General features: G+C 38.4%; 1 protein-coding gene across 3 annotated transcripts in view; it reads left to right on the top strand.

Annotated features, from left to right (window-relative positions):
* Nucleotides 1–14,197, top strand: part of GPCPD1 (glycerophosphocholine phosphodiesterase 1) — a 65,245-nt gene continuing 51,048 nt past the window's right edge. For 2 of the 3 annotated variants that reach the window (XM_039329417.1, XM_039329414.1), the window contains exons 1-2: nucleotides 2–252; nucleotides 9,230–9,307. Coding sequence is in view for 2 of the 3 variants with exons in the window: in XM_039329414.1 (XP_039185348.1) it covers nucleotides 9,259–9,307 (49 nt within the window). In the remaining variant the exon portion in view is untranslated. Of the gene's footprint in view, nucleotides 253–9,229; nucleotides 9,308–14,197 lie in introns of all 3 variants that reach the window. The other variant, XM_039329418.1, reaches the window with a different exon arrangement.

Below are 14,197 nucleotides of genomic sequence, written 5' to 3' on the forward strand. Positions count from 1 at the left end.
GGTGCCGCTTGTTTCCCCTTCCTCGCCGCCCGGCGACGGCGGTTTCAGCCGGGCGGCTGTAACCGGTTTGGGCCGGGGAAAAGCCGAGGCGTCAAGGAACAACAGCGCCGCGCCCCCTTCCCCTCGTTAAAGCAGCCCTCCTCCCCTCCTTTGCGGGAAGGTGGTTGCCCGAGGGAGGAAGCCGAGAGCCAACTGGTGCTTTGCCACATCCCGATTTCCATCCGCAGTTCTCGCCCTCCCTTCCCGGCACAGGTTAGTCGCGGACTTCGGGCGGCGGCAGCAGCAGCAGCAGAGAGACCGGGGGGGGGGGGGAGGAGGAGGAAAAGAAGCTCCTTGTACTGAAAAGAAGCTCCTTGTATTGTGGCTCTGCCGCTTCTTCCTTTCCCGAGACCTCGGGAGCATTTGCCATCCCCCAGGCCTAGCCGATTCTCCATGGTAAATAATGGAGCTCTTTCCTCCTCCCTCAGCAATGCGGCTTTTTCAGACCGTAACTGCTACGCCTCGAAAGTCGTTCATTCTTGCCAGACTTGGGAGGAAGAGATCAGCGCTGAAAGCAGTGCAGGTCGGGGACTGCTTTGTGCCCCGTTGTTTTTCACTCGTGATCTGCCCGGTTACCTATAGAAGGCATTGACAAGGGTGATGGGGTGCTTGCTTGTACGGTGCTATTGTACTGAATAAAGCATATAATTGACTGGGGTTGCAACTTTAAAACAAAGATGACTCTTCATGTCTTTGATAACCTGATAGGTAGGATGGTTAAATGCAATAATGAACAGGCTGCCAATTTATTTCTCTGTAGGGCACACCTTAAGCAACACTGTAGTTTACTATTTCATTCAGACCCCCCCCCCAATAAACAGTTCTGGTGAACTCAGACTCATGATAAATCCTGGATTCAAATCAATTTCAGAAAACCTAAAATAATAACAATTTAGTTGACATTATATGACTGACTACACAGCTTGGCTACACTGCAATGCTCAATGAAGAGTAAAATGGTGATGCACGTGTTAGTTATCACAACGTTTGTGTGAACTGGGGCTATAGTTCTAACTCTGTTGAAACATTACTGTTAAAGACTGTTAAACAGACTTAACGTGTTCTGGAAATCCAAAAATGAAATAACCAGCTATACAGACTAAAGATATATATAGGGCAGTCATAATAATTGACATGTTTAGGGGGAAGTAGCACAAATAGAATTTGAGACTGGCATACAAGGCAATCAAATAAGCAGTTTGTGCTTTGTGGGTTGATTAATAGATTATAACACACTATTCAGTTCACTGAGAGAAAGTCAAGGAATTCCGAGATTAATAATTTAATGGGACAAAGATGAGTTCAGAGAAGGCAGAAAAATGGTATAATTTCCACAAGCGATTCACTTTATGGTATTTTAATTGTTGCTTAACAAAATTATATTTTGAAAACTACTGCCACTGTATTGAGGGGGGTGGAAGAGAATTACTTTGTTTTGCAGGTTGTGTCCACAGTCCTACTCCTTGAAGGTCAGTGTTAAATTAGTGTTTTAACTGTTGGAGCAATTGAAGATAGTATGTCCCTAAGTGGGTGCTTTTTGGTTTTGCTCAGTACTGTATACTTCTTGGCTTTGTGAAAACAAAGTGCTCCTAAAACTGGAGGCTTAGACTAGTTAAAGGATGAGGATTAGTTAAAAAAGAGGATATTGTATTTGATTCTGGATTAATATTTTTTGAAGAAGCTATGGACTAATATAAAAGTTCAGTAATTGAGAGAAGTTTTGCTTCAGATACTTAAAAATATTTCTTCTGGGAAAGAAAATGGCTGTCATATGGGGAGGAAAGCTCAAGGCTAGCTGTTTCTTTGCAATCCTCCTTTGTGACTTCAGCTGTTGATAGAAAAGGCCAAGTGATTGCACTGGGTTAATCACATTTCTCTGGGCCTAACCCCAAAAAATGTCTAAAAGTTTTGAAACGGTTTTCCAGACACTTTTTGTTTAATAACAGATTCCAAGGAGGAAAAGCCATTTTTTAAAAGTGCCTATTGCTCTGATAACAGAAGGAATGCCTCATGAAGAGTTTATGGCTCTTGACAACCTTATCTTATTCAGATATTCATTTGCTGTAACCATTGGCAATTGATGCCAATCCCACACAATTGCCATTGTTTTGAAAAATGGAAAAGTTGAGGGAATGTGTGCATAAGCTTGGTTGGGAAATTATATCTTTGGCTTCTTTTGAATATTGTTATTTTTTGTTATTGTTGAAATTATAGTACAAGAAGAGAAGGGACTATGAAAGCATCCTACTTTTCTCCCAATTGGCCTTTTTCACAATTAGACACACTTGCCACATTCCTTCTAGCAGTCAAATATATTAGTACTACTCTAGAAGGGAACTGTACTTCAATTAAAGTTTTTTGGCCTCTTAGCTTAACCATAATATTAAAAGTACAAACAATGAGCCAAATTGGGAATCCAGTAGGGGCAGGAGCAAATGAAATAAATGTATTTGGGGAATGTAACATGAAATAAATACATTTGTTATCAGCAGGAATCTCTTATTTCAAATTTGGACTAGTGTAAATCCCAATTGAAAGATGGCCATCTTCCCCTTTTCTGACCAGATGTACAGGGGTATATTAGAGCTCTTAGGATTTTAAGAGCTGTGCAGAAGAAAACATTTGAGTACAGAAATGGACACTTTAAAAAAAGTTGTAGTCAGATATGTATTGATCTTGTGTAGGTTCTCTGATCTAACCAGTGCTTTTTTTCTAAAAAAAAAAGAAAAAGAAAAAAGAAAAGGTGCCAGAACTCAAACACGTCATACAACCCGCCTTGCCTACCCTACAAGATTCCATCCCAGAAAGGTGCTGGAACTCCGTTCTGGGCGTTCTATGAGAAAAAAAGCCCTGGATCTAACACCCTTTTTTCCATTATGTATCTATGGATATAGTTATACAGCAAATTAAACCAGGGTTAACTAAACTACATTAATTCAAATATTCTGGATTAACAAAGCAGTGTGCCATATACTAATCACAGTAGCCCAGTCCATACAATGCATTAAGCCACAAATTAGACAGACACACTTTATCTTAATAGGTTATGTTAATACAGCCTTTGGGGGGAATGGGGAGAGTTGAGTAATATATGATTTGAAGCACAAGGTTCAATGTGAAAATTTGCCATGATTGAGTGAATTTTGAAGCCAAAATAATTTGCTGCAAATAAATAAAAATCAGCCTGCATTTCCACAATATGTTTTATTCATGGTTATCTTAACTGTGGTTTAGCTCAATTTTATAGGTTTCTACAATATGCTGTAGTATATGAACATATGTATAGTTAGCACAACATCCTGTGCTACAATGTAGTGGTTTGGTGTGTAACTCAGTGTCATGTAACAGTAGCCTTAATATGTCAGAAGGAAGGCAAAGATGGATTTATTTGTCCAAGACATACAATTCTCCAGTAAAAATGAATATTCTACATGTAAATGTCTACATACTTTTTGCACTTGAAAATCTAAAATAAAACAGATCTGGTTTTAACTTCGATTGAGTGATGGCTTATTCAATGAAGGTTATTTAGATGTTTTAGTTCATGCAACCTATTTAGCCATCAACTATCTTTATTAAGTTCTAGTGGTCAATTTCATATGTACAGGATACAGTTAATTGTCTTTAGTATACTGTAGTAGGTGAATATAGCCTTTTGCAATCTGGATAGACCAGGGGTAGGCAATTTTGGCTCTTTTATGACTCGTGGACTTCAACTCCATGCTGGCTCAGGAATTCTGGGAGTTGAAGTCCACGAGTCATAAAAGAGCCAAGGTTGCCTACCCCTGGGATAGATGAAGCCCTTTTATAATGGCTGGTATTAGAAACAAAATCCTTAGTTTAATTCCAGTCTGCAGAGATTACAGGACAGCTATTAAGTTTAATTCATGATTTCAGCAGTTTTCTGCTCTTGTAGAAGAAAAACAATGAACAATGAAAGTTGGTTGCGTTATTTGTACTTTGCTGAGCAAAGGATACCAAATTCTCATGAGAAGGATACCAAATTCTCATGAGAATTTATTAAATTTATATGCTGTCTCGCTCTCCCGAATGACTCTGGGTGGTTTACAATAATGTAAAAGCATAAATATAAAAACATTAAAAGCATTAAAATCAAGATTAAGATTAACAAAGGTTAAATCCAATGGTATGAATGCTTAATCAACCACCTCCACCATAGCCATCCCTCCTTTGGGGATCCAAGCCAACCAGAGCCAGGTGTTAAGGCTCTTCTGGAAGATCAGAAAGGTGGAGGCAGACCTCATCTCAGTAGACAAGTCGTTTCAGAGAGTATAGGACAAGTCATGGCAGAGAAGGCTCTTCTCCTTGACCCCATTTTTAATTGAGTTGGAAAAAATTGATCAAAGAGGACTGTATAAAAATTTTAAATTACTATACTTGCCATCGTTGTAACCATATGGACAAGATGAGAAGATCTAATTTTTTAAAAAAAAATTTTTTTGCTGCATTTCCTGATAAATAGAATATTGCTTCATTGAGGCAACTCATATGGAACAGCTGCCTGGGAAGAATGGAATTATATTAATGCTTACAAAGCTAGACTTCTAGTTTGACTGTCAGAACATAAGCCTTAGGTATCTTTCAAAATGAAAGCGTCAGAAGATGAGTTACTTAGAAATGAGATTGAATGAGAATTCTTTGTTAAAGATGAACATGCTTTCTCTGAATTATAGGGAAAATAATTTTAATCCTTGTAGGTAACTGCATTAAAAAAATACAGTATTGCACATAAATCTAGACTAAAGTTGAACTCATTCTTTTAGTTGGTCCAGTAAGTAGTAGGTATTTACTTTTTTATGTAATTGAAACATATTGCCAAAAAAACTTAAACCAGTTTACAATTAGTAATACAGTCCCTATTATAATATAAAAGACCATATGTGGAAAAAATTGGCATTTCACTTTTTTTCCAGTAATACAATGTAAGTTACAATATATACTATTGTTGGGGTAAGGGACAGTATTATGGTGTCATGTGAACTATTGAGGGAACAACATTCTAATATACTTTTTAAAGTCATGTCTCTTTGATGGTGAACTTCTGGAGGTAAACTTATGTGCACACGCTCACACTCACACACACAAAAAAATTCATGTCAAAAATATGTAAGATAAAAATGTTTGATTTTCAGTCCTTCTGGTGCGTGGAACTTTTTTTGCTAGCTTGTCCATAATCTCTATTTTTTGTGATTTGAGCTGCTTTAGAAACAATAATGAAAGAAGATCTTGTTCTTTCTGTTTACTGCTGCTTTGATATTGTAGCTGAGTCTGCTTAGTTTTTTCCATGATAACAATTCGAATGGTTGCTGGAAGTCATGTTTAACATGCTAGCAAACAACCTTTGACCTCTGAAATCTCATTTCAGACAGATTTCCTTATCTAAGCAGAGAAACAGAATGACCACCCAAGGGAACAGATTCAGAGCAGGAGCAACTTCTGACCTGCTGCCAGCTTTCCCATTGAATATCCCAGGAAGCTGGTAGTGACCATCAAACATTTCTCCTTCACTCCTTCTTCCCTTCCTTCCTCCCTTCTTCCCCCTCCTCCTTTTCTTTCTCATCCTTCCTCTCCCTTTTTCCGTGCTCCTTCCTTCCTCTTTCCATTCCTTTCCAGGGGTAATTAAGTGACTGGTGCTGGGTGGAGTGGGAACCAAGTGATTGCGTGAGTGGCTGGGAAGCTGTCAGAGAACATTGAAAATGAGGATCACATAACTGCAGCAGTGCAGTGGCAACAGCACTGAAGAAGCAGTAATCCTAGAAGTGAAGCAGACACAACTTTCCCAAATTTCATTCCCTGGGTCCCATTATTCTGTAAACCCAGAATACATAACTTCTTTACATAACTTCTGTTAAAATGTTCAATTCAACCTGCTCTTTCCTAGCCCTAAGCCAAAGCAGCCATACAGGTATCTTTGACTTACAACTATCTGATTAATGACCATTCAAAGTTACAACGGCTCTGAAAAAAGTGACTTATGACCATCTTTCACACTTATTACTGTTGCAGCATTACTGTTGTGGTCAGGGTGATCAAAATTCAAGCACTTGGCAACTGGCTTGCATTTATGCAGTGTGCCAGGTCATGAGATTACCTGTTCTGACCTTCTGACAAGCAAAGTCAATGGGGAAGCCAGACTCACTTAACTCTGTTACTAACTTAACAACTGCAATGATTCACTGAACAACTGTGGCAAGAAAAGTCATAAATGGGGCAAAAATCACTTAACTGTTGCTTAGCAATGGAAATGTTGGCCTCAATATGGTGGTCATAAGTGAAGGACTACCTGTAGTTGCTGCTTTAGATTTCATGGAGGCATTAAACGGTGTATTGTATTTCTTTTCTTGTTATGAAAAGATGATGGATACTAAGTACCTGGCAGTTTGTTGTTATCAATGTGTGACTATTTCTGTGGTACACATGCCAGAGAGACTAGGTCAGTAGAATTCAGATAACTCACAAATGGGTTTTTCTTAGCCCATTCTTAGTAAGGGGATAATTATAACATTACTGTATTGATGCTTTATAAATTCACAGTAGTGTAGCTGTTTGTTGATCAGCAGCTTATTCATTTCTAAACCACATCAGAAAAGTGATTTTTCTAAAAGGTTATTCACACACTTTCATTGCATTTCATGCAAAGTCACTGCTTACTGTGCAGTCCACAAAGATGAAATGCATATTATGACATGTTCTACTGGCTGTCTGCAATGCTCAAAGATGCAGGTTTGAGGTAGGTGAATTCTGCATTGCAGATTAAAGCAAACTGTAAGAAGAAGAAGCAAATATGGACAAGTGGATTTCCACAGGAAAAAGAATTTTTGCAGTAATAGATGCTTTAGTTATTATTCCATTAGATATTTTTATATTGGTTTAGGATTTGATTGTAAATATACTTGAATGCTGATATAGAATTTCTCTATGTAGGATTTTCACTAACATTCTGCTAGAATAAATTTCAAGTTTCTTGCTTATTTCCCAAACGAATGAAATATTTGAAAACTGCTGTGCAATAATGTAAAGGAAAATAAGCATACTATACAGTTTCTGAGATTGTGATTTAAGTTAATGATTTGTCAGAGCTTATTCCCTATACTGTATATCCAGCTTCTTGGTCCTTTGAACATACAGTATATCCTGAGTGTAAAGAAAAATCTCTGTTCAAGACTGTTTTCGCTGTTCATATAGAAGAGAAAGAGGTTCATTTGATTCTCCGTGTCAACGAATTAATGGAGCAAACCATGGTTGTTGGCTGTTCAACTTGGGCTTACTAATAGTGAAATTACAGAATCAAACAATTTAACTTTAAATAAACTAGATTCTCAATGTCCTAAAACATAATGTAATTGTTTTTTATTTTAGTTTAACATACTGTATGGATAGTTGAATTGTTAGGTGTGATTTAGTCAATAAATCATGGTGAAACTATGATTTACATGAAATATAAACCAACTTATATGATACACATAGTGCAGTTGTAATTTCAGCCATTATGGTTTGTAACTAACATATGATTTACCATTATGAATGATCTAGGTCACTTTGACTTCTTCAACACATCTTGATTAAAACAAACCAGATTGTAGTGCAGTATGTGAACTAAGCATTTGTAAGAGGCTTGATGAATATGTGCCATCAAGTTAGTACAGGTAGTCCTTGAATTACAGCCATTTGTTTAGTGATCGTTCGAAGTTACAACAATATTGAAAAAGTGACTTATGACATTTTTTCAGTTGCAGCAGCCCCATGGTCATGTGATCAGAATTTGGATGCTTGCAACTTGTTCCTATTTATGACGATTGCAGTGTCTCAGGGTCACGTGATCATCTTTTACAACCTTCTGATAAGCAAAGTCAATGGATAAGCCAGATTCATTTAACAAGCATGTTACTAACTTAACAACTGCAATGATTCACTTAACAATTGTGACAAAAATTGAAGCAAAACTCACTTAACAAGTGTCTCGCTTAACAACAGAAATGTTGGGCTAAATTGTGGCCATTAAATCAAAGACGACCTGTATTGACTTTTAGTGTCTACATAGCTAGGTAGTTAGACCCTTAAGATTGGATAAGACTCCTGAGAATATTGTGGGCACTAAAGAAAACAAAACAAAAGGATCATTGAACAAATCAATTCAGAGTTCTCATGTGAGGCATAAATAACCAAACTTGTCCTACTTCAGCTACATTATGCAAAGACTTATCTTTTTGAGAATGTCTGTAGTATTGGAAAAGGTGGAAGAAAATAGTAAGTGGGTTGATTCAGTTTCACTGACAATCAGTGCACCATTGAAGGGATAGATCATTATGGAGAACATCTGTGTGGTCACTAGGAGTCGAAAAAGATTTGGTAGCAAATAATCAGATTCACTCTATACTCTTTTTTTTAAAAAAAATGTATTTCTTGGCTTGAAATCATTTTTATTTAATGAGGAAGTTTGCGCCTTGTTTATATTTATCAAAATTAATCCATGAAAATGTATCCCCTTTATTTTATTCACTGTAAAATAAGTACTGGCGTTGGAGAGCTCCAAAGTGCCTCTTTTCAAGTGTCATCTGCAAAATGAGTTTGCATGAATTGTACATCTTCTGAAGAACTAAGCACATCTTTTATGGATTGTTCTGGATCAGTACTGTTTGTGGACATGAAAAGGGCTGCTTCATTGTGTGAAATACTGATTTTTAACTCCATTTCTAAATGCAGCTTTATTGGGAAAAGGTGGGCATAGCTTCAGTAATTTGTACACTAACTACTCCACAGCCTTGCAAAAAATAGATGGCTTTTAAAGCTGCAAAAATATTTTAGTATATGCTTTATTTGAAGAATCACTCAATTCTGTATGAATATTTTTGAATTTGGTTTTATAGACCTTCATCTCTAGTTTGCCAGTAGTTATGATCAGTTTGGCAGATTGCAGTACTGTTCTCCTCCCCTTGCAGAGAAATTTAACATTTGGCTTTGTTTAGATATGCAATAAATAACTTTTTTTCCTCTGTGAAATTCAAAGTGCATGACTTGCCCACGTAGTATAATACTTTCCTCCCTTTTTATCCTCTGTTTTTATTTTTTATTTTGGCTTGTATTGTAATTTAAATCAAGGCTCTTTCTTGAAAGATTGTGTGCAGATAAATGAAATAATAAGATGATGCTTTCTTTTCTTTCTCAACAGATTACTGCACTCTTTGAAAATAATTGAATATGGCACCGTGTCAGGTTACCTTTGAAATAAGAGGAGTATCTCCACCAGGTAAAAAGTAGTTTTTACTGCAGACTTGCAATAGAATTGAAAGTTAATTTTCCATGTAACGAATTACAGGCAGTTATAGATGGGGTTTTTGAAAAATTTCATTTCTGTTACCTTTTGTAGATATGCATTGCATTTAATGAGTACGTATGTAGAAATTATTTTTAACAAACAAGATAAGTTTCCATAGTTCTAGTATACTATCTCCAAATATTAGGCCCTCTCAAATATTTGTATGATTATGTCTTATAAGTATGTGAAAATTGAATTTCCATATTTATTCTTCAGACCAGTTTACCACCTATATTTCTTGCTTGTATTATAACTCTATGTGAAGAGATTTTCCTATTGCTTGATTAATTTAATGCCTGCCCAAACTGAATGTTGTTTTTTTTTTTTTTGTCAAAAATGGGATCATACGGGTAGTTTTTAACTTAGGGCTGTTCATTCAGTGATCATTGGAAGTTATGACAGTGCTGAATGAATGATGATTTTAATCGGTCCTCAGAATTTCGGTCACCCTAGAATTCCCACAATCACAGGATTATGATATGGGCGCTTGGCAACTGGCTTGCACTTGATGCAGTCACCCAATCGCTATTTGTTGCCTTCTCTGCTGGCTTCTCCTGAAAGTCGGTTGGGAAGCTGGAAGGGAAGGTTAGAAGTCACTAGGGCAGGGGTAGCAACCTTGGCTTTTTTATGACTCATGGACAGCTGGCTCAGGAATTCTGGGAGTTGAAGTCCATGAGTCATAAAAGAGTCAAGGTTGTCTCCCTAGGTAAGTCTCCCCTACCCATGTACCCTTTCACTGCCCCTTTGCACTCATGTCATACCGGTCACTCATGCACTCCCGTGCACCTTCCTGGAGCCTTGATGTGCCTCCCCTGCCACTTATGCACTTACACACACACACACACACACACACACACACACACACACCAGTGTTTCAATGCACCTCTCTTTCAATTTCACACAAACCTTCCTCACTCTGCAGCAGCCACTTACGTGCCTGCTCTACTGCTTGCAAGCTGCTTGGGACTTTGCAACTTCCTGCCGGCTTCCCCACTTGACTTAGTTGTGGTAAGATGGTAGGAGGTTTCCTCGCTTAATGATCCTGATTCAATTAATGGTGGCAATCAGAATTGCAGAGATTGTCATCGTTAAGTGATGCTGTTGCAGTTTTGTTTAGAGCTAAAAGTAACAAGATGAGACCAATGATTTCCAGACTACAAAAAGTAAACATATTGCAGCTGTTTAAGGTCATCAAGTCAACCATTTAATATGTTAACTTAGAAAGAAACATACATATATACATACATACATACATACATACATACATACATAATGCTGGAGCTGATAAATAAGGGCTCTGGCTTACTGTTCTGCAGCAGGCAATCACGTATTGTGTTATGATATGACTTGCTGTCTTTGCAATACAGGAAAGAGACTAAACTAGGCAAGCTGGGACAGGAAATCTTCTACCAAGTTTAGCCAAGGGTTGAATTAAAGGTTAAATCAGCAGTTCTCAACCTATGGGTCGCGACCCCATTTGGGGTCGAACGACCATTTTACGGGGGTCGCCAAACAATGCAATCCGCCATTTCCCCCCCTTGGGACGGCGCCGTGCATGCGCGGCGCGTCCGTGTGACGGGCATCGCCGTCACACAAAGGTTGAGAACCACTGGGTTAAATGATTAGAGTCAACACTGCCTTGAAGGTAAAACTTTCTCCTCCACCCTATGTGATGCCTAACAGATATGATTAGTGAACATTACGTAAGAGCCAGTTATCTAAATAAACAAGTACTCTTCTATTTAATAGTAATAGGATATATTTTGGATATGAATTCAGTCACCTTCAGCTGAAACATTTACTATGTTTTCCTAAATCAGTTATTTTTCTTCAGTACAGAGAAAGTGGTACAAGGGTTATTCTTTCTGGGGAGGTTCAATGGACAGTGCTTCGTTAGCAGTTTTATTTTGTGGCAGACTTCATTTCTGTCAGTATATCATAAGAATTGTATTCTTTTGGGGCTGATGGAGGCATTTGGGGTTTGGAGAACATTTTGGGTAACTTGACAAAATATGTCCTAAAGAGTTTGTCCACAGAATGTAGAGGTGCAAATCAGATACAAAGCATCAATTTATCAAATGCTAGCTGCTTACTTCCTCTAGAGCAGTGGTTCTCAACCTTTTTAATGTCGTGACCCCCCAACCAGTCATAAGTTGAGGACTACCCAACCGGTCGTAAGTCGAGGACTTTCCCTGCCCGGGAACACCACGCATGCATGGCGCCGCCCCCTGCGCCGGCTGAGGCGTAGCTGGCAAGCGGCAGAGATGGAGCAGGCCAACCACTGGCTGGGCCACCAGCTGGCCCAGCCCAAGGGAGGTAAGGCACCCGCCGGGCCCCACACGCACCAGCAACCCTCCCTGCACCCGCCGGCCTCCCACCCCTGGCCCTCTTTTACTTACATTGCTCAGCAGGGAGGGGTGGAAACTTCCAGACAGCTCGCCTTCACTGCAGACAATTTGCAGCACCGTTTGCAGAATGGGACTTTTGGCAGGCTCAGCAGGGCAGAGACAGCCTGGACAATTCCTATTGGCTTTTGAAAGCCAATAGAATTAAACTCTATTCAAGAGAGTCTATTCTATTGGCTTTCAAAAGCCAATAGAATAAAAGGGAGTAGCACAGCTAAGGAAAAGGGGAAAAAAATGGCGGACTGCGTTGTTTGGCGACCCCCTCTGAAATGGTCGTTCGACCCCAAATGGGGTCGCAACCCACAGGTTGAGAACCACTGCTCTAGAGGACATTTCCTATCAGCCCTGTTTACATTTGTCCTTTTCTCCAGACAGAGATATTTTCAAACAAAGCACTAGATTGCAATTGCTCGTCATTTCTGCTTTCCAGGAAAGTTTGTGAGATCTAAATGGAAAAACTTAGAAGCATTATTGTAAATAGATGATGGTAGAACTTAACACAAAGGCTTGCTGCCTTTTCTGTCTTTTCTAAATAAAAACTACTTTTTTCAATGTAAGAAAGTAATAATGGATCTGTTGTTCTCCCTTGCACGACATTGGGAGCCTTAGCTATAGGTACAGTAGTGGCCAAAATTGTGGAAACCTTTTGGGAAAAGTGTACGGTAGAAATGCCATCTTTGGTATGTTTCCATCAATTTTTCTTCTAATTTCTTTATAACTGTAGTCTTGTTCATTTAATAATACTATTTTACATCGCTTTCTGGGCAACCGGTCAACTCTTTGCACCATTACTTTAATTTTATTATGTTTTGCAAGCTCATTAAATGAAAGAACACAAAAAAACCCAACCAACTTGATAGTGATCACATAACACACTGACAAATATCCTCCTCTCAGCTTCAATACATGACATCAGTAACTGAATCCTACTGTGAACTGATTGGCTCATTGCCAAAACAAGATGACACCTGATTGGCTCTCTAAACACTCATGCTCATTGGCTACAATCAGATGAAGGAAAGCTACCTGATATCAACGTAAGCAAGTTGTGCTTCCTTTTTCTGGTTATTTGGGTATAACTTTTCATAGAATACAATACAGATAATTGAACAAACTTTGTTGCATTACATTCTTGATTAAATTATCTTTCTATTGATATATAACTTTTTGGTACTACTCCAAAAAAAGTGGTGTTATTAGCCATCAAACCTCAAAAATACAGTTTTCCCAAAAGGTTTCCACAATTTTGGCCACTACTGTATATTGTTACAATGTCATATTCTGCTTCTGGGTACAGGAATTATAAGGGCAAACTCCATACGACATTCTACTACTTAATTTGGCAAGCTGGGTGGGGTTAAGAATTGCTGTTTTTTTCCGTGACTTCTGATTTGATGAAGCATTATGACTCTCTAGTGCACAGGTGTCAAACTGCCAGCCCATGGGCCGATTTCATCATACCGAAGCCACGCCCACCCCATTGCTGGCAATGCAAAAAGAGTCGCGATACGTTGCTACACGTCACATGATGAGTTTGACATCTGTGCTCTAGTGGCATTTCTTCTTTGGCTCTCCCTTTCCTAAATACCTGGCAAAAGTGTAGAGAATTGACCAGAAAAATGTTGACAGTTCATAACGCATGCATTATTGTCAGGAAGTGTAAGTAAGATAGATTCTAATATCTCACACAGAGAAATGACTTTTCTGCATTAATTGCTACTTGGTTTGGCTTGCACATTGTTCCAAGTCATTGTTTAGCTTTGGTTTATTGAATAAGCTATCCATAAGTAAATCTAGCCCATAGTCTACAGTTTCCAAACCACATTGTTGGAGTTAATAAATATACTAAGCCACCATATTGTAGTTCCTAACAAAATCCAGCATGATATTTCAAAAGGCTGAATTTGCCACCATTCTCCACCTGGCTATTTTCCTTCCGCTCACTTTCATTAATTGCATGAAGAATATTTTAACACAGCTTTTCCAGTATGATGCCCCCATTGTGGAAGTGGAAGTTCTGGGAATTCCCAACACATTGAAGGGCACTAGATTGAAAAAACCTGTTTCTGTATCAGTGTAATATATATGTATATATTAGCATTATCCTGGTATGATTTTTGACATTCATACTCTTAATGTTTTGTTTCCTACCGCAAAATCATGCAAAATGTAATGATTTAGAAAATTGTGAGCTTTAGGGACCAGAAAAAAGATGTTGGAAAACTACATGCGGTCCTGGCACTTCAAGTTGCCTGTCCCTCTTTTAAAGCAATGTTAAGTTTTTCTGTTATTTTCATTTATGGGTTGTATATTGTCCTTTCAAAATTTCACTAGGTAGTGCGGTGGTCTTAACACTAATCAGTGATTGGGTAAATTTGACAAATCCTGAGATACTTCATTTAGAGGGATGGGATTT

Source organism: Crotalus tigris, unplaced genomic scaffold, assembly GCF_016545835.1.
Source record: "Crotalus tigris isolate CLP2741 ecotype Arizona unplaced genomic scaffold, ASM1654583v1 scf7180000024397.1630199, whole genome shotgun sequence".
Lineage (NCBI taxonomy): Eukaryota > Metazoa > Chordata > Lepidosauria > Squamata > Viperidae > Crotalus > Crotalus tigris.